The following is a 21,075-nucleotide window of genomic DNA, read 5'->3' on the forward strand; positions in this document are numbered from 1 at the left end:
AGAATCAACATGTTCCTAACTGTATTCTGATGGGAATACTTTTTTCTCAGCTACTGGATAACAGTATGCAGTTCAAAATACAGATACCTACACATACATGTACTGTGTTATAGTGTAACCATCTTAGGTTGGTTCAAGTTGACTTAACAAACCCCTTGGTCTTAGCATTAATTTCCACAGGCAATACTAACCTACAGTATGAAAAAAGCACATGTCCTGGATGTAAATTACTTGTCTTCATTAACAGAATACTACACGCTTTTACATAACAATGGACTTGGTAGACAGATGCAAAAAGCATGTTGATACACCTCTACTGTTAGACGCTGCATGCAACAAGATGTTTGGCACACTCCAGTTACTGGTTAGCTGCACCAAGGAAGTTGGAAGTCCTCAATGGCTGGCTGGTTGCTACAAAGAATTCTGTAGAACCCATTGGATGGTAGACCACACTGGTTAGATGTTACAGAACAATTGGTGGTACACAGTCACCGGATGCTGCACGAGGTTGGTAAACCACAGTTGACTGGATTCAGCAACAAGTTGATAGACTGCCGTTACCACTTGCATACAGGGTTGCTCTGATACTTTCTGTAATCCTCCAACTTGAAAAAAGAGATTTCAGTTTCATGTTCTATAGAGATAAAAGAATGGAGGAAACAACAATTAGTATCTGCATCAGTATTCAAAAGCAATAGCAGAACAAAAACAGTATTTTGTAATGTAGATTATGAAAACTACCAAAATATACTGCTAACATTCTACACGACCATAGGTATGACCATAGCCAGGGGCGGATCCAGGATTTAAAAGAGGGGGATTCAAACTGTTTTCCAAAAAAACCTCAAAATGAAAAGGGGGAGGGGGAAATGGGGATCCTCCCACAGGAAAATATTGATTCCTAGGCAGCCGGAAATAAGCTTTCCCGACTTCTGAGGAGTCTTTTAATGACATTTAAGGTCTTCAAAATTCAAGGTTGTCCCCCTCTTTAGAAAAGGTCAGGTAATTTTATCTCATTCTCTAGGCCTATCATAGAGGAAAAAATCAAAGACAGGCAATATTATATTATTATATTCCAACAACATTGAGTTGTTAGATACAGTATGTAGTCTTTCTTCCATTAATCGATGAACTAATAGGCCTGAAGAACGCACTTTCGTACATAAATTATTACGACGGCGAACCAAAAACAGTGTGTATTATTTATTTTTATTGAAAACTAGATAGGCTAAACCAGTTTGTCTGATCTTCCAACCTATGCCTAGGTAGGTAAACATGCCTTTTGTAAGCCAGGACCCAGTTGTACGTTTCTTCGCAGAGGGTGGTTCGTCCGAACGCCTTGAACCCCCCTGGATCCGCCACTGTCATAGCTATCATGAGGATTAGACTCTCAATATTGTAAATGCTGATGGCAAAACCTGTCATCAAAAGGTTTAGGACCTCAACACTAGGAGAATCTAGATGACCAAACCAAGGAGAGATGACCAGACCCATCATCAATAGAACCGCAACTTTACAGATACAGTCTGGCTCCCATTTTTGAATATTTTTAGAGTCAGCAGAGGTCATACAAATTGGGCCAGTGACCACTTGATATTGTTTTGACTGGAGGTAATAACATGACAGAACAGCTGGACAGTTGCCTAAACTTATACAACACGGGATTGAATTGCAAATGTCGTTATAACAGCCAGTTCGCATATGAATCCCATGACTGATCTTCTTGCATCTTTCAACGCTATCAACTTGCCATTTGGCAAAATTCCCAGACGATCAAACACAGTTCAGAATTCAGTCAGAAAGAGGGTTTTTTTTTCTTTCATGGATTCTGTGTCAACTTTGCCTGGGCCAAATTTCTAGGGTTTGAAAGTATCTCGACATGGATATGTTTGATCCAAATGGTTCTAGCAAGATGCTCAATAAACAGAGCCTATCTCTACGTATCTATTTACATACATTTCCTGGTTTCTGTTACCCTCCATCCGTAACCATCTATTTTGTAATATTATTACTGTATGTATTTTTAGTTATGTTTGCATCCATACATTCATTTATTCAAACACAGACATCAATGTTGATGATCTAATGAGTCAAATGGTCAAAGTATAATTGAGCCATTGTAGTAGCCAAGTTGCATGATAAATCAAGTCACTGTAGTACTTAAGTCAAGTCACTGTATCAGCGATGTTGCAAGGTAAGTTAAGTCCCCATATTAGCCAAGTTGCAAGTTAAGTCAAGTCACTGTATTTAGCTAAGTTGCAAGTTGATTCAAGTCACTGTAGTACTTGAACTTGAGTTGCAAGTCAAGTAAAATTCAATTTACAAAATCTTCAAGCTTGGACAGAACGAATTTAAATTTCCAAAAGGGGAAAAAATCTGCTACATTAATAACAAATGTTCAATAAAATATATTCTTAACGCAGATTGGAACTATTAGGCTTTGCTAAATCATAGAGATTTCTATGAAATACCAGTCAATTTAAGGGTCTACTGTATGAAAAAAATATAAAAATGGTGTAAGTTATGCTTTTGATTATTGGAAATAAGTCTATTTTCTCATTTTATTTATTTATCTCATCGTATAGCAAATATTGTAAACATACAAAGTGAGCAATTAAAATTTTGAATTTTATAGTTCAAGTTTATTAGACAATTTTTTAATGGAGAATTAAATTTAAGTTCTTAAATACAGTATTAAATACTTAACAGCCTATCAGTGAAAGTTGAATGACTGGGATGATGAATGCCTTCTGAACTTGCTGTTGCAGCTTTATTATTGTATATCCACCAAGATTAAGATACACTAAGAAACAGACCACCGCAAACTAAGGTCACCGGCTTTGACGCAATATAAAGGGCACAAGTTAAATGATCGTAAAAAACCCTTGGACATCTCAATCGGGGCTTGCATACAGTTTTATAGGTAAAAACCATTCATCATACTTAAAAACAACACCAAAAAACTGTCATTCTGATGTTTAAAACTGACAATTTAGTGAACAAAAATAAATAATTTGTTATTTTCCAGCATATACAATATTTTATGTTCTTATTAATTAATGTGTTTATATTACATGTGTTAAGGAACAAACCTACTGTAGCAGTGTACTTGTTAAATATTGTACACAAATTGTAAATGTAAACATGTCTGTTGATAATTCTTCACATTTTTATCTAAACGTATGAATAAAAATATATAAATGTTCAATATCATAATAAACATACAGTACAGTAATAATTTAACATTTACTAAGGTATTTCCAGACAATTAAAATTGAAATATTTAATATCTTTTCTTTCTCTATTAATGGTGGATAAATTACAGTACTGCATTAACTAAAACAAAGTTTCTCAAAGATGTTCCTAATGTTAACGCTGGCCAATGTCATGGAGAATGCTGCGACATTGGACAAGTAATTAAGAGGCATATAAAAGCTCTTGCACGCATTTACACGTCCATAAATTTTGCTGGTAATTCATAACATTCTCACGAAATGCCACTACATTTATAAGCATTAAATTGATTCCATATTTTTATAAATTATAGTGGAACGTATTGCAAGTTTGGTTGGAACTCATCAAACTTAACACCAACCACCATAAAGAAAATCTCATATGTGACAATAAAGTGCAGTGGCTCGTATTTTAATACTTAATATGTATATGTTTCAGAGGGAACGGCAGGGGTTGCATGTGGGGAGTGTTTTTCCACCATTATCCCTTCAGCAGACGACGCTCATCTTTCTAACATGATAAGCTTCATGTTAATCTGAAAAGAGACGAAGTTGACATCCCACGTATTTTGCAAGCAAAGGTTAAGTAGAGGTCACAGAACAGGACCGACATACATCCGGCAGCTTGTGGACAAGCAATTAACCCACTTCAACCAAGTTTCCAACTGCCCAGGGTAAAAGACCCCCTAAACAGACCAGGCAAATACCATGCTTGTATGAAAATTATTAAACTGTTAGATGAAACCATTTGTATTGACTAAGAACATTCCAAAAAATTATGAGCATATTCAGACTCAGTGAACTAATAAAACATTAATGAAAATGTTTATGCAGAGAAGTTGTAATTCATACACCCCTCCATGCAATATAATTGATAATACCTTGTCCTTAACACCTTAAGAAGGCAACTTTTTATGCCAAGCTGTTGCTGTCGCTATATAAGAACTCCTTGAATATGACAATAACATTTGAATTAATAATACAAAGGCTATAGACCTTTGTAAATTTAAATAGGTCTACTGTACTGTACATACAAGCAGTATATATCTGAAAGAAATGTAATCAAACCTATACTAGCCAATGATAACCCCCAATAAAAGCACATTAAATATAAAATTAAATTAAACATCCCAATAATAAGAATAATACAATACTAATTAACCTCTAAAATATATTTGAAATATTTTAAAACTGTATTTGTTAGGGATTTCTTTTTGATGATCCAAGAAAAATATATGAATAAATATGTTAACTTACATTTTATTCTCGAGCTTTATATTTTGATACTATTAAGTTATATATTTTTTCTCGCATTCCAGTATGTAAAGTATTATGAAAAGCCAATGCCAAATGAACAATTGTATTGGAAAATCACGTTACAAGAACATACATGGAATGCGAATATAATTAGATTAATAAACTGCGCGGTGATGCTGTATGCCAATTAGCAACCAATAACAGTCCAGTTGGACATTCACAGTGTATTCACCTTTGACCTCAATATAATATAATGTCTCCTTGAGATCATTCATGGAAAAGTACAAAAGATCGCAAAATTTCGCAACGGATGCATATTAACCTCATTTAACGTTTAGATATCAACTACAATTATCCTATTTTAGTTCCATATATCTTCAACTGGCACTTATTATCGTCGTTCTTAATTATATTTACATAATTAAAAAAAATAATCTTGTGCAGTATGATCATTATAATTTACTACTGTAGGGACCTCAATTACTGAATATTTACAGTTACACTGTTTGGTGTAAAATTTAGGAAAAAACCTCTTAAAATTTTATTAAACAAGTTATGATATATGAAACAAAATGTTCTGGTGATCTAAGTTTTACTATGGAAATCATAATATTGATTACCCTCACCAACCTACAGTATTCATTCGCATGTTAAATAGCAAGGAAAATATACTTTAAACTAGAATGCTTACAACTTAGCAATTCAGATATTAAATTTGGTTTTTAAAATTTATTCTGCTCAACACAATCTATACATCATCAAAATGAAGAAATGTTTCATGTTCAATATTCAATCTCTCATTTTTTTTTTCATTCATCCTGGTTTACTATTAAAACAACATAATTTTACATCTGTTTTCAAGTTATGTTTTAAACAAAAAATACCTATAAAAACTGACTCATTGATCACATGCTTACTACTAGACTTTATAGAAATTTAAGTATATTGTCTTACGTTCATAGAATTAAGTCCCAGATTTTTGGTATGGTTATTCATAATTGGCATTAATATAGCAAAGTTCAACATGAGGTCAATTAGCCAATTTATTGTGTAACCCTGGAAAATGTTGGCAATAATGATATAATGATGTAATGAACACCAGCCAGTACTTTCACTCATTACCAACTTATGTATGTTACCGCAAAGATGTAAAATTCATGAGGTTAAAATCAGGTAGACTCAACGACGTATAGAAACCATTCTAGATCCATTTTTGCCGATCGTGTGGGGTTTGCTCAAGGTAATAAACATGAAGCAAATTAATATATGACAATTGGTTGATATATGATATAAGATTTTATGGCAATATCTGTCAAAAACTGTCAACATAGCAGTAACTTATCCTTAAACATGTATCTCTAATGTAAGATAATAAGTCAGAGGTGATAGGATACTGACTGTTCATGTAGCCAGGTTGGTTTGTTAGTGACCCTAAATTCATCTACCTCTGTAGAAAGTTGTCTACCCCTAAACCAGACTACCCTTATGCTGTCTATCTTCAATAATAATAAAGAATGATACAGTAACATATTAATTTCCTCAAAAGCACGGTAGAGGAGGGCAAAGCTAATGTGGAACAAAAGTTCCTACTCAAATATGTGGCAGTTCAAACACTTAATTTCAGTGCTAAATCCAGATACTCCTGAAAGCTGGCTAATTCTAAAAGCATCGCCCCTAAGTTGTGTACTGTAATGCTATATATGTAACTACTGTAAAACTGTTTACACTAAAATTCATCTACCCTATATACTTTTAAATTCATCTAAACCTTAATGTTTATACACTCAAAACCATCTACCTCTGTTTACAACTTTAACATAACACAAAGTCTTTGTAATGTGTGTATGTGAAGTAGACTGTAATTACATAATTCTTATAAAAACAAAATATCATATTTTAATGAGACACTTTTACTGGTTCAGTTTGCATCAAGGCAAATTTTACGGCCTTGAAATGTCACTTTTACATATGGTCACGAATAAGTTCCTGCCCCAATAACCAACCACATTCCTCACTTCCAATGTGACACATTTTTGACCATGTCCAATATTTTAATGCGGTTTCACTGACACGGAACGCATCCAAGACGTAGCTCATTATTCAGTCACCAATTTCTGATATGCCTGTCAAATATCAAGTTCAAAGTTGGAAATAACAGTGCGAGCACGTGCTTACTGTCTGGTAAGCAAAAACTTTAGATGATAGCAACGATACAGTTTTTAAGGCAACACTGGAATGTAGAGAAACTTTTGTTTTGTAAGTTGATATTCAACAGGGGGTAAAAGCCAAAGTCAATGGGGATTACTTACTCTATACCTTAATACGTGTGCGTCTCTTTTTATGAAAATTAACTTTTTGTGATTCTTTCTGTTCATTATATTTTTCTTTCTATTCCATAGCCATGTCTACAAATTGTCCTCATTTCAGTAAGTTAATATAACAGAAAGCTTTTACAAATTGAAAATTACCTAGATATTGCTGAATGAAATATCATTGCTTAAATGAATAAATAAAAAAAAAATTACTTACACAATGCTTATAAATAAATATAATAATATTTATGATTAAGCAGACTGTGAATGTAGAGTGTATATGAATCAATGGTGATGATCACAGGGGACAATGTTGATAAAATCAAAAAAATGTTTGCGGGTTACCAAAATCACAAGTTTCAAATTTACTCAGGAAAGAAATAAATTTAATTGAATAATGCATAGCGTGGCTGAGAATGGCTAGCCCCTATGGCCTCATGGTGCATTTTGTTGGATGAACTAAAGCAGATGGGGGCATGATTTGGAGGGAGTGCGTGGACTGCATAAACTAGATATGAATCCACAGGGGGCCAGTAAAATGTCTTAGAATGATGATTAAACTTTTTTAAGTCACATTTCTACACGGAACATTGAAGACTGCTATCAACTTGGCCAATGTCCCCCCAGAAGGCCAGTGCTGCCCTTCGCCTGCCAGGTTCAAATGAAAGAATGTAATTAGGCAACAGCATTGCCACAGCAAGGGGCGACTGATATAAATGAAGGCTGTAAATCACTCCACACATGACCACTGTTATATTTCATCAGCTATGGTACGGTGGACAACGTACTAAGTTATTGAAAAGTTACTAAATTAATAGTCATGTTTAAATGCCAATTCACATAGGCTATTTTTAGGTATTTCGAGTGTAGTAATGGTTGGAATGGACTGATTGAATTTGTGGGAGAAATTTTTCATCTCTAAATCTGGTTTTACTGTACCTATTCCACATTCCTGTAGAGTATTGTCATCCTTCATCATCAATTTATCATCATCTTCTGTGTTTATGGTTGGATCGCTCGTCTGAAAAATAAAGTAAAGTTGTGGTTTGCTCATCTTATATGAACTCAGTGGCATATCTACGGGGGTTCCATTGGGAATTTGCTGACCAAAAAAATTTCGCTTGAGTAGTTCACCCGAGAAAATCACTTCATCTCAATATATTTTGCTAGCAAATTCCTCGCTCACTTAATCAAGTAGTATTTGCGGCCTCCCATCAACGCCCCTCCATTAATACTTCTGAATACACCACTGTATGACCTCTCACCACATTAATTAAGCCTCTCCAATTTATGTACGGTTGTCTCAAAAACAATATAAATGCATTTTTTAAGCTGGGGAGGAGGAGGTGGTGAACATCGTAGAAAGCAATGCACTTTATTCTATGTTTAAAAGCATTTTACAAAAACTACCCTAATCCAGGATTATAAAAGGGTAAAATGGGTAAGAGGCATGGAAAACTTTATGAGAAAAGTCTAAGGAGGAGGGGGGGGGGGGAGAGGTTTAAAAAGAGGAGGTTTGCTGAAAATAGGGGTTTCCAACTATAAAGTCCACTCTCTTGATATTGGCTGAGGAATGCAAAATACAAAGGAGCTCAGATGTCACCATATATTTTATGGTTAATAAATGATCAAAGGTAATAATGTGTAATGAAGTGCTTTATGAAGATGTACAGTACAGTATATGATAACATACATGGAATTAGACCCAAATTAATCATCATTGAAATCTAATCATCACTTTTATTATAATCACCTTAGAACCATGTGCCATATGCTGTATCTTCATAGCATCATAGCCGTAGTTGCGAAATGGTGGAAGTAAACCAGGACGGGTTTTAATCTCTGAAATTGAATAGAAAACTGTTAATTAATCAAAATGATTTGATTAATTAATCTACTCAGTTGACTACAGTAAGTTCTGGTCATGAACTGGATGGATTTAACAAAAATAATTAAATGCATATTTATGAAGTTCAAATAATAAATTCATTAATCTATCAAAAAGTGTTTTTTTAAATTATATTTAGTAAAACAATTTAGGTAAATTTTCTTTAATACCAAGCCAAAAGTATTAAAGAATATTTACCTAAATAATATATTAAAAGTCAAATGAAAGTATTTGAACATCACAAGAACATATTTTAGGCTTGTAATTTTGTCATTATTTCATGGTACAACACAGTGATGTCCTGTGTACTGTATACTGGGTAGACCTACTGAATTGGAAAGGGAAGAACAACCCTGTATTGACATGTGCCTCCACTGCTAAATATATAGATACTTCAACTCAGCCAAGTTCCCTATTTCATTTAAGTCGTAGGTAATTAAAAGAAGCTACCACAAACCTCCATGCACAAACAAATTAAATGAAGGTGAGGAATTCCAATCAGAAACTACAGCCACAGCGTCACAGATGAAGATTATACACCATCATCAGACACTGGTTTAATATGTACTAAGGCATGCTAATACCATCAACAATTAGTAAAGCAAAACAGATGAACACATAATCACTTGGGTGGCTCTGCCTTTATAGGCTCTCACTTTAAAGTCACAGAAAGTAAAGTTCAAATCAATGACGGCATAGACACTGCTCTAATTCCTTTAAGACACTGCCTTGAAATTGTTTGACAAAAACCATTGTTTTCTTATGTGTTATTAATATGTGATACAGTAATTATAATATTAAAACTATTCAAAATACTAGTTTTTTTGACAGGTTACAAGTCCAAATGATTCTCATAATAGACAACTCATGATAAACAATTATTTTTTGTGTAAGATATGTTACTTTGTTAGTTTACTCAAGCAAGATAAAACAATATGTAACATAGAAAAAGAAACAATGGATTTTATTTGCATGCTGTAATACAGCAGTAAATCATGGATAATAAATATAGAATCATTTGACAGGTTATAGGAACATTATAGGGGCCATAAAAACAGCTGTCTGCTAATGCTGCGGTAAGGGATAACATATAAGGTAAAGGAGCTTTACCTACATGAAAGAATGGTTAAGACTTGATTATAGGACAGAGGTAGGTTAAAGCTATCAACAAGGTTACAAAATAGTACCCAGATGTCACTATAAGCCAATCTGGATCCTCTTCCCATCCTAGGCCTTATTGCTCTGGATTTCATTTACTACAAAACGCAACCCAACTGCTTTCCCATCCCCTCAATTAGACATTCGGGGTTTAAAAAGAGATTGATGGAAAGCCAACTCGCACAACAGGGGTCGACATGAAAGTAAAGCGATACCATAACAAAAATTGAGCGTAAGCAAACAATCTATGGGTAGTTGTAGGAAAGGCAACAAGATGTTCCTTAAATTATCCAGTGTGAATTATCTTTGGATTAGTAATTCTGAACTCTGAAATTCAATTATTTGCCAGGCTTGTGATGTTACAAGGTAGCCAAATTGCATGGTTAAAGAATAGTGAGTTTGCTATAATAATGTATTATGCATGTTACTTTGGAAATCTAAGAAGAGTTGTAGTGTTGTGTGTTTGTACATGCTGGTCTACAATCACTTTACAAATTTCTGAAAAAGTCTATTTATCAATTTCAATTATATTTTCATAATTCTTTATATGTTGATATCGTGTACTATCTCTGCATTTTAGACTTTATATTTTAAAATAATTGTCTAAAAAAATATTGCTATTTTTATAAAGAAGTATTACAATATAGTATGAATGTATTTAATCACATTGAATGTACAACCATATTACCAAATGAGATCCATAAATTAATAATATCAGAAATAATTATATAAATCACTATTGCACAGGACAAATGTTGACAAGAATTTATCACGCTTTGATTTAACTTTATATTTCATATCATTTTAATGAAATGACTGTAAAGTTGAATCTCCTATTATCTCCCACTCAGTAATATATTTTGTTATATTATCTGTTGTTAACTGTTAATTCAGATACTTAACAGCTGTTCTGGTGGTCAATGCGCCCTACAATGCCCACGCTTCTTTTACGACTACAAAAAGTGTGTCAAACAATTAGCATACAGTACATATTTGATTCGAGCAAAAATTGTGAGCAAAACACCCAGACCTTAAAAACAAAAACACTGTTTAGAACAATATTATATTTGCAAAAATAGGATTGAAATGTCATAATTTCTTATTGTCTATATAAAACAGTAATGTAATTTGAAGTTACAAACTTTAACAACAAAGGTTAAAAAAAATTAAAATAAACAATTTCAATTGGAAAACTTACCAACTTTCACAAAATCAATGAATTCTTTAACAGATATATTGAGGTCAACATCTTTAAAAATTACCGGTTTGATGTTGCGATGTTCAAAGGAACGAATCAAACGAACTGTTATGATGACTGACGGTAGACTGGCATTTGCCATACCACGATAACTGCCTCTGCCAAAGAAAAAGTGAGAAAGAAAAGTCACACACAACAGCTCTCTAATAGCACTGTAGGTGTTGCAACACACTGGTAGAAAAACATGTGCATAATACTTTCATTTCATTTTTACATGCATAATTCTTGGTGTACATGTATTGTGCCGTACTCATCTTTTTCACAAACATACAATAATGTAGTCCTCTAGTTTGAGTTTTGTGGTTGTATCGCTTTTGAAAAAAAATTTATTTTGGTTAGGCACTATACAAATGACAATTACTATCATTATTATTATTATTGCAGTTATGATTGTAGCAAAATGCTTATTTCACTACAAAGGCTAGATATCTAAAGTAGCAACAGCATACAAATTCTTAACAAAGACATTTGAGCAAGTCAAAGCATAGAGTTTAATGGAGCGTATAATTGGGAGATGTTGATTGAGAACGTAGAACGAGTCGCCCATCCGTGACTGGCATTGCGCATGCCCTAAGTTAAATAAATTTTTTACGATGTGCACGTGGAGACATCACAAACGCAAGTACCGACCCACCAATCTTTAATACAGTGTCATTGTTCTGGCCTGGAGGTAGACTCAACCGACGAGCATTCCAGATTTCAAGAGAGAACTTAACGTACAATGACATGCGCTGATAAATTAACATGACATTGTTACGTTCTAGGTACATCACTGAAAATTTAATTGATTTCTCTGGTTTGGTTAATCCCCTTTTTCAAGCAAGCCACACAAAGGCAATCGATATATGATACTAGATCTTCAATTATTTAATATGTACTGACATATGGCATAAAACACAGAATATAAGAAAAAAAGAAAAACGTCCTGAAACAGAAAGGTTTTAAGTTTTCTTTATGGAAAAGCCTTAAGCCTTATGGACTATCAGTCACTAGTTATTAATGAAAATGTCAATAATCACCATCACTCCATTTACTTCACCAGTGTTAACATTTTATAAAACTGAACTAATCCAAGACAAGTTCAGATAAGAAGACCAAATTTACAATAAAAATATGAGCTGACATCTCACAAAACATTAGTAAGTGTTCACACAGTATCTTTAAACAGAAAATTTTCTCCTAGTAATTTGACTATTTCACATTGACTCTACATCTTTTCTATATTTTTTACAGTCTAATAGCTTTGCTTTCCCTTGGATTTGGGCGTATGGTTGTAGTACATTACATGTGCCTTCAAACATTTCTACCTGTTTAGAAGTTTATTAATTATGCATACTATAACATTAATTAATTGAAACAATAAATTAATGTATTAAACCTGAAATTATTCCTTTGATTTTATGTGTACCACATTTCAATCCTAATACTGAAGCTTTATAAAGCAGTGTTAACTAGAGTTTCATTTGGAATAAACGCCTCCCTTGAATAAACACCCAAGGCGTTACTTTCTGTAAATGAATATAAACAAATCTAATGGAAGCAACATCATTCTCAACACAGCAGAATTACATTTTTTCTAACCTGGTTGGGATCAAGAAATCTTTATGATCACGCAATAACACATTTTTATGGTAATTATGTGTTCTTAACAATATATGCTCTGAGACAGCTATTCAAATAAATACATTATAATTAAAATGCATAATTAATCCAAAATGAATGACATTTTTGATCACTATTTTTATTTATTTCCACATTATAGTATTCCAAGTCCCTTTAAAGGCACATAGAAAAAATTATTAGATTCATTCTTTTTAAAAAAAAATTGATGGGGGGGGGGGTTTCTTTTTTTTTTTTTAATCGGAACAATAGATTATTTCGCTTTTGTTTTTATCGATGAGGGAGGGACTGTTTATATTTGGTCTGTAATAGTAAATATTGTATAAAAACTGGTTTAATTTTATAGTTTTTTAAAGAAAATGTATTTGAAGTCACAAAATTGCATGTTATTTTTATGCTGTTAAAATAATTGATGCGGCAAAAAGAAAAATTTTTTTTTTATTCCTGCATCAATATTTCCAGAATTTTTGATGCGGGCGGGAATGATAATCTAAAAAAAAATTTTCTATTTGCTCTAAGGCCTGGGATCCCTCATCTCAAATTTTTACTTGCAAACAAAACTGCAGTGTCCTTTGGTAAAAAACACACATTTAGCATTTTAATTTACAATAAATGATGTTGGTTTACAGGGCCTTAATGTCAACCACATCTTTGAATTGCTCTTTGGTTGGTAGTTCAATGATACTCTCGGAAAAAAATATTCTTCTTTCTTGGCTGAATTTGTGTGTGTGATGTGTCACTGTTGTTGGTGCTTAATTAGTGTGTACCTCGACTTTACACCATCAACTATATAACTTAGAGTAAGTTTTACAAAACGTAAACTTGGTGGGTTCTAAATACAAGTTAATTAGAATAGAAATCCTCCTTTCCACTTTTACCTTCAAAGCACATCCCTAGGCCTAAGGTATCTATAAGGTGCGTTGGTTTGAACACGATATCGGCGTTAACTAGGTGGTGGATAGCATGAGAGTAGCTTAGCCTAGACTAGGCCAGGCCTCTAGGAGGAGGAAATATTTATCCTCATCAAACTCACTCAACACATGTACTATATATAATATTAATAAAAAATGCTCTAAAGTACAGTATGTAATCTAATCAGCCTTACATGATTCCTTAAAATATTTGTTTCTCCAGAAATTTGTTTCAGATCCCGGTTTGTTTTGTTGATGAGAGATGAAACGTGCGTGCTTGCTTGTTGACATAGAATGACCTCAAGGTTAATATGGATAATCCATTTTTATAAAAGGGATTATTGACAGTATTATCATATATATATTCCTACTAATTATGTGTAGAAATCTTGTTGCTTTAAAGTTTTAAAGTTATTTGAATACTTAATTTCAAAATTAAATATTTATAATTAGTTCAAAACTGAATAATTATATTCTAACGATAATATTTATAAAAATTCACCATTTAACTAATGGACTACTTCTTTGAAACTTTTATCTGGAGAGAGAGGAGGTCGAGACATGACGTAAAATACGTCTTGCCCTCTCAACTTGTTTGTGTTTGAAAATGTACGTCAGATGCAGTATGTTTATTTACAAGATTTAGGTAATTTCCTTGAACTTTCATACCTTAAGTAGCAACAGTGCCTAAACAGGATATTTTAAATGGCAATGGCTATTGTCTTAAACAAATTCCAAATTCTAATTGGATGTAATTGATCGTACAGGTACTACTAACCCTGCCTAGGCCTAGGCCTACTGCATGGCCTAGGCTGAACTAGGCCCTAAGCCAGGGCCTAGGTAGGGAGGGCTAGACTAGGCCCTAGGCCTGCTTTCTATACACAAGCCTACCCTAGGCTAGACCCCTGTGCCAGGGGGCCCAGGGTAGTCCAGAGTAATTGACCAGGAATTAAGGCTTTCAACTGCTACTTCGATAATGTTAGTTAAGTAAGAAAATGCTCTCAAATTGCAGCGACATAAGAAAATGCTTCCAAATTGTAGCGACATAACAAACAATAACAATGACATCCTGAATCGTTAAGGCATATAAGGGCCTATAGTTAGGTCACTCAAGCAATCTTCGCTCGGCTAGTCTGACCATAATTTACATGACACCAGGATAATCTGTTAAGATTTTGATATGGAATAGAGATCTATGGCTTTATCAAATGATAAAGCAATGTTCATAAAAGCAGAATACAGTAGAACCCCTCATTTACGAACCCCGATTTTACGAACGTAAAATCATGTAATTGTTGTCATAAATAAAGTTCCTATTTCATGAACAAAACACACACCCGTGTCAAGAATTAATCGTTAGGCGCGGGCTAGAGTTTATTCACTCTGTCTTAGACGGTTTGCTGTACACTATCAGCGATCTCTACTACAGATAGTGTGCTTTGAATACACCGACATTCAACACGGCGATCATACTTTATGTCTGCAGCCGTGAGAAAACTCTACCCAATGCGTAACTTGTCAGCATATCGATAGGCGCATGATTTATTCATCTCTGAATACACCACCCTCATATTGTAATTTAATGAACCCCCTAATTATGAATGGAATTTATTTATCAAATCTAACTAACGTTAATCTACCATTTCATTATTTCCCCCATAAAATAAGACACTGACACCCACATTTTCTTTTTATAACTTTATTATTCATTTAATAAATGCAGGTGTAGAACAATCGTATTGCATACAAAAAAAAGTCAAAGCGCCGTGTCTACAGCCAATCAGCGCTCTTCTTTTAAAAAGTTGAGAACCCCTGGTTTCCGGGTTATTCTGTACAGGGTATTTACATGACGCCACAACCACATGGATCGAGTGAAAAACGTTGGTAACTCGCCCTGTTGTGGCGCCCACTAGGCTGTGTTTCTTCGTAAGCTAGAAGATACAGTAAGTCATATATTATTGCCTGAGAAAGAGAGAATAAAGTTTCTATACACATTAACAAGTATGTATAGTACTGTACATTATTATGATCGTTATTTTGAATTTCTTTCGAGTGCAAGTTGGAGTTTTGGCTCCAGTCCAACAAAATTTAAGTCCAGGCCTAGCCTAGCCTAGCCCAGCCTAGCATATCGGTAGTGTAAATACATAGGAATTTCACACTGATTCACATTGATTTTTACGAACACCTTTGGGCCCGTCCCGTACGTAAATGAGGGGTTCTACTGTACGAGATAAAGAAAGCATTAAAACAGACTTGTCTAATGTTACTCAAAAGATAATAATCTATCCCAGCAATTGAATGATTTTTTTCAGCTGTTTTGACACTCTTTTTCCTAATGAAGTTGAATTTGTTGACTCTACCGCCTATGACAAATAATATAATATGATAATGATAGTTGTTTACTTATTCCTGAAGAAATCTGAAGATGCAAGTCAACAAAATCTTCAGGATTAGAGGGTATTAATCCATCTCTGATTATACACTGTTGCCATCAGATCTCTCACATCTTATTGTTTCCTCATATCCCAGAATTATTCTGCGTTGTTTTAATGATTCAGTAATAATTCCAATACCAAAACGTTCCCCAATTAGTAACTCTTATTAGGATTAGTTACTGAAAGCATTAACCTCTGTTATGAAATGTTTTGAACGTGTTGTTCTAACGTACAAGTTTGAGTGTCTGGTAAATTTGGACCCATTTTAGTTTGCTTATAGGCCAAATCATTGATGATGCCATATCAATTACTCTATTTAAGGTCTTAGAGCTTCTGGATTGTGATAAATGATATGCAAGAATTTTATATAGATTTTACCTCAGCATTTACATTATTACGATTACACCGCACAAGTTGTATGCAGGAATGATAGGTTTTGATGTTTCTATTTGTAACTGGGTTCGTAATTTCTTAACGGTTTACAAGAGTGGGTACCCTCATCTGTGATAAACAAGTAATACATACTGGTTTACCTCAAGGGTGCATCTTTGCACCCTTTCTATTCACTTTGTTTACATATGATTGTGTAACATTGTTTCAAAACTGCCACATAGCCAAGTTCGCAGATGGCACCACCACTGTAGACTTATTCAAAATGATGGGTCAAACTTAATACGGTAACCAAGTTAACGAAATTGTGGACTGGTGCAGCAGTAACAATCTTTACTTGAATGTATGTAAAAGCAGGCAAGTGGTTGTAGATTTTCCGGAAAGCTATAAATCCAAAGTACCATATTTATTAATGATGTCCCAGTTGACTTTGTTTAGGAATTCAAATTCCTAGGTATTTATATACATCCAATGACATGAAATTGCAATTTAACATGCAAACAAATTGTGAAAAGGCTGTTAAGCATAAACTTTTTTAGACATAGAAATGTACATTGAGCATAGCATCATTGCTTTAAAACAGTGTGAATGTTAGATTGTCATACAAAAACAATTTTCTGGACTGGTCATCGTAAAGTCGTAATCCGTATTTAAGTAACATTCAGTTTTTCTAAAAGTTTTAATATTTCAAACATAATTTTTTTTACATAGAAATGTACATTGAATAGCATTTCATACAGAAAATTTGGTGTCAGTATTTCAAGCTGACTGTGTACCTCTTTATCAACAACAATCTCTCACTCGGCGAAGGTTTTGGTGGCTCTCGCAGTAAGACTAGCCCAAAAACAAAACCAATTAACCTTATTATGATGTAGCTTTGAATTATTCATAATGTATTAATGTTAGTTTACATTCCCTGCTAAACTGATGAGTTAATATACACCAGTTTCGAACCTGTTCAGTGCATACCGGTAAGCATAATCCAGTTGGCCACCTCTTTGTGACATCATATTTTATAAATAATTTAATCTATTGCAAGAGCTGCAGTATTGAGTGGTTATTTTAAATTGTGTAATAGTAAAAAGTCTATAAATGACTTATTGTTTGAATCTCATTAGAACTGTGAATATTATTTTCTTTATTGCTTTTTAGTGAGCCATTTTAAAATTTTGAATTAGTGTTGCACTGCAGTACCCACTGCAAATTGGGGGTCGAAGTCAACCTTTTCACTAAGCACAAGCTCATGGTCTAGTTGTTATTATACCAGGCTAATTAATTGGATGTCGTAGGTTTCGATTCCTACTCAAATAACTTGTTAATAAATTTTTTACAAGTATTTGGGGATGTACCATGTATACATACATACAGTATGTCAACACATCATGTTATGCAAAATATCATTCCGTTTATAGGAATTGAAATACAATCTTTAATGACATGCTTTCCTTACCATGAACCAGGTACACAAATTTGTTTATGTATTTTTATACTATTATTTTTTTACTAAGTATAACTGTACTAGATAACAACAATTCAAGATAATGCATTTTTTTTAATTGTTAGACTACTGTAAAGCAAATCACACACAGCAAAATGTCAGCTTTATACTTTTTTTTTATTATAATAAGAATATATGGTCTGATTATTTTGAACAGATGTCGAATGTCATTTGTACTACAACTATAAATTCAACTCTACAACAAAATACCAAAATATATCTTCCATATCATTTTAATACAAATCAAGGTTTAATCTATATCGTCTTGGACCATATCAGTATCATTTTATAAAGTTCATTAATTACAGCTGCTTATAATACAATTCATAATTTTATTTCAAAACATTTGCAACCAGTTCAGTAGTTAAATTTCAGTTTTAAAAAGTTTTGCAGTAAAAGGTTATTTACCTAACAAAGCAAAATATGTGTTATATAATAATATATTTTTATTAACGAAGAATGGCTCTGTGCTTTTCAGTCATCAGGATCAGAATGGCTATGTACATAATATCTTAAATAAATACATTTCACAATTATAACTACATTTGTTTACTAGCTATATTTTACAATCTACTAGTATATACCCTGTTTGCAATCACATAACAGACATGTTTTTTATGTACAAATATAAGGTAAAGAAATCTGTTATTTTTAAAATTGTCATTTTTTAAAAATAGGATGGTGATTGTGCATAGAATAGAAACATCCCCAAAAAAACCATCTACAGTGTGTTAATCTCAGTCAAATCCCTTATAACCAAAAATAGGAAGAAGATCAGAGAACAGAGATCGCCATAATCACCTCTTGAAATATGAATTGTAGTAGGTTTGATATAACCTTACTTGACTCGCACAACTACTTTTGTTAGTCTTGTTGGATGGCCCTAGTAACCATGAAATATGATAAAGAATGTTATAAACAGTGTATGGCATTTGCCTACAGTGTCTGTGGAGATTTAAAAATTACCCACCACTGAAACCCTCTACTCAGATAATAATTATTAATTTTTTGCTGTAGTGAGTCAAAACCTTTGTTACCATGACTAATACAGCATAAGAAATCCAACCAACAAAAGCAGAATACATCTTTTTATCTTGAAGTGGATTTAGTAATACACTTCAAAGTAATCTATGATATTCAAGATATGGAGGCAATATGACCTTGATGAAAGATTTTAAAACATAGTAAGTGTGTGATAAAAAAAAATAATAAGATTCTGTAGTAATTTAACCACTAGATGGTCTCCAGCAATTGCCATGCTGTTTCGTCAACCTAAGCTATTCGTTGTATTAGTCTAAAAATCTATTTGGTATTAAGTATTTATTGAATACTTAAAATGTCATAATAGTTATGAATTTTGAACATTCTTATTATTTACACTCTTTACTAAAAATTTGAAAGATATGATAAATTTGGAAGCGCAATAAAACAATTACATATTATAGCTTTAGATTATCATTTTATGATATCTATCTTATTTACCTAATAATTTCTATATTGTAACTAGTTTTTCAAGTATAAAAATAACTATAACATGTGCAGTACCATTAGCATTGTTTAATTTCCTTATAAAACAAATTAAATTCAACTGCACTAAATCAGATTATAAAGTTTATATTTTTTGTTTTATCAAATTTGAGGCCCAGTAGTGTATTTGTAACAACACAAATCATTTGAATTACCATATTTGTTATCATCAGTGATAAAATGTATTAATTCGTATTAATTATGGAGAGCATTTTTCACAAGTGTACAAATAGGTTTTGGATATCCCCTGCAGTGGCAGTACGTCCATCTGGGTACCCTGGACCCCATGTCGGGGAAAAGCCAATCATTGGGCTTATTCGACAGGTTCATTTCGTTGACAACGATTTTTCGTTGAGTATTATTTTCATTCGACTGGTTCGTAAAATACACTTCGTTGACAACGAAACTCAACGTAAACCAGTGTGCGTTAATCAGCGTTCAGTTATCCATGTGACCAAAAATGGCTGAATGGTTTATCAACAGCATATTGCGTTAATATAATTTAGATTAAATTTCAGAAAATAAAAATTATAACATTTACCCACATAAAGTAAAAAAAAAAATTGTAGGCTATTAGAATTCAAGAGCTGGATGAAAACATTTTTTTTTAAACGAAAAACCCATAATTCCTAACCTGAAGCAACCTTGATTAAGCAACGTGCTTGGGGGAGAGGTTGGGGTGCAGCCACCACAACAAATTATTGAGAATTAAAAAAAAGAGAGAGAAAGGGAGAAGGGGGCAGATCCATAAAATGTTGTACTTCAGTCCCAACCATGGTGTGGCTGAGGTAGTATAGACCCTTCATATGCAGAAGTCCCTCACTAGGCCCTCTACTTGGAATTGCTAGGTCCGCCACTGGGTACTCAACAATGTTGCTTCACCTGTTGTTTTTAACATCTAAATACATTGCAATGAGTATTATAGTAGGCTACAGTTAGATCCTTTTCAAAGATGAAGGTGAAAATTAGCACCAGATTGCCTTATAAACAGCATAATAATTTTAACTTAGTATCAATGGTCTTTTTGAAATATTAGATGTGATATCAATAAAATATAATAACATTTTTTTAAAAATAAATATACAATTTAGATAAATACTCTCTTTGGTCTTAATACATCCTTATCAACCAACTGCCTCCTTATCTAACATCAAAGACATTCTCTTCCAAAAAAAAAAAAAAATAATAGTAAATTGAAATGCCCCAAAGTAGACCAGTCTTCTTGACTGAATGGGCCACCCTGGTTAAATATTATGAATAATATAAATCAGTACATGCTTTGTTTTAATGAGTTAATATGAATGGCAACAGCCCACCACATTTTACTTCTTTACTTACAGATGATCATTGTATACAGCCATTGTGTCTAATATCTGATACATTCTCATTCAATTTAGTAGAAAAAATAGTTGCAAGCAATTTAGGAAACTAGAATGTTAAAGGAAGACTAATATTAGCTTTTTGGTGACTGACATGTCAGCTGTCTGCCTGGGTCCTTATTATTGGATCTTTTCCAACAAAAAAAAAAGAAAAAACCTCAAAAAATATACAGACATTTGCAATCTTGTTGCTATTTTTTTATAATATA

The 21,075-nt window shown here is 33.1% G+C and overlaps 1 protein-coding gene and 1 long non-coding RNA gene across 3 annotated transcripts in view; one reads left to right on the plus strand and one right to left on the minus strand.

The window, feature by feature from the left end:
- Nucleotides 1–290: 290 nt before the first annotated feature.
- LOC117101882 (UPF0538 protein C2orf76-like) lies at nucleotides 291–13,934 on the minus strand. The gene is made up of 5 exons (XM_033242002.1): nucleotides 13,832–13,934; nucleotides 11,047–11,204; nucleotides 8,556–8,644; nucleotides 7,742–7,823; nucleotides 291–634 (listed from the first exon to the last, which is right to left on the minus strand). Exons 2-5 carry the CDS (start codon nucleotides 11,186–11,188, stop codon nucleotides 558–560), a joined length of 390 nt encoding a protein of 129 aa, XP_033097893.1. The 5' UTR covers nucleotides 11,189–11,204; nucleotides 13,832–13,934; the 3' UTR covers nucleotides 291–557.
- Nucleotides 13,935–14,185: 251 nt separating this feature from the next.
- The window catches only part of LOC117101905, a 45,139-nt gene continuing 38,249 nt past the window's right edge, over nucleotides 14,186–21,075 (plus strand). For both annotated transcript variants that reach the window (XR_004444334.1, XR_004444335.1), the window contains exon 1: nucleotides 14,186–14,283. This is a non-coding gene — a long non-coding RNA (uncharacterized LOC117101905). The remainder of the gene's footprint in view (nucleotides 14,284–21,075) is intronic.

This window comes from Anneissia japonica, unplaced genomic scaffold (genome assembly GCF_011630105.1).
Source record: "Anneissia japonica isolate Jap-2015-1 unplaced genomic scaffold, ASM1163010v1 scaffold1005_len2656397_cov198, whole genome shotgun sequence".
Lineage (NCBI taxonomy): Eukaryota > Metazoa > Echinodermata > Crinoidea > Comatulida > Comatulidae > Anneissia > Anneissia japonica.

Bases quoted from the DNA above. Each gene is read 5' to 3' on its own strand.
- LOC117101882 (XM_033242002.1), bottom strand. From the start codon at position 11,188: ATGGCAAATGCCAGTCTACCGTCAGTCATCATAACAGTTCGTTTGATT. The intron at 8,645-11,046 runs GTAAGTTTTCCA...ATTCAATTTCAG, and splicing joins CATTGATTTTGTGAAAGTTG to AGATTAAAACCCGTCCTGGT. The intron at 7,824-8,555 runs GTGATTATAATA...TTTATTTTTCAG, and splicing joins ATATGGCACATGGTTCTAAG to ACGAGCGATCCAACCATAAA.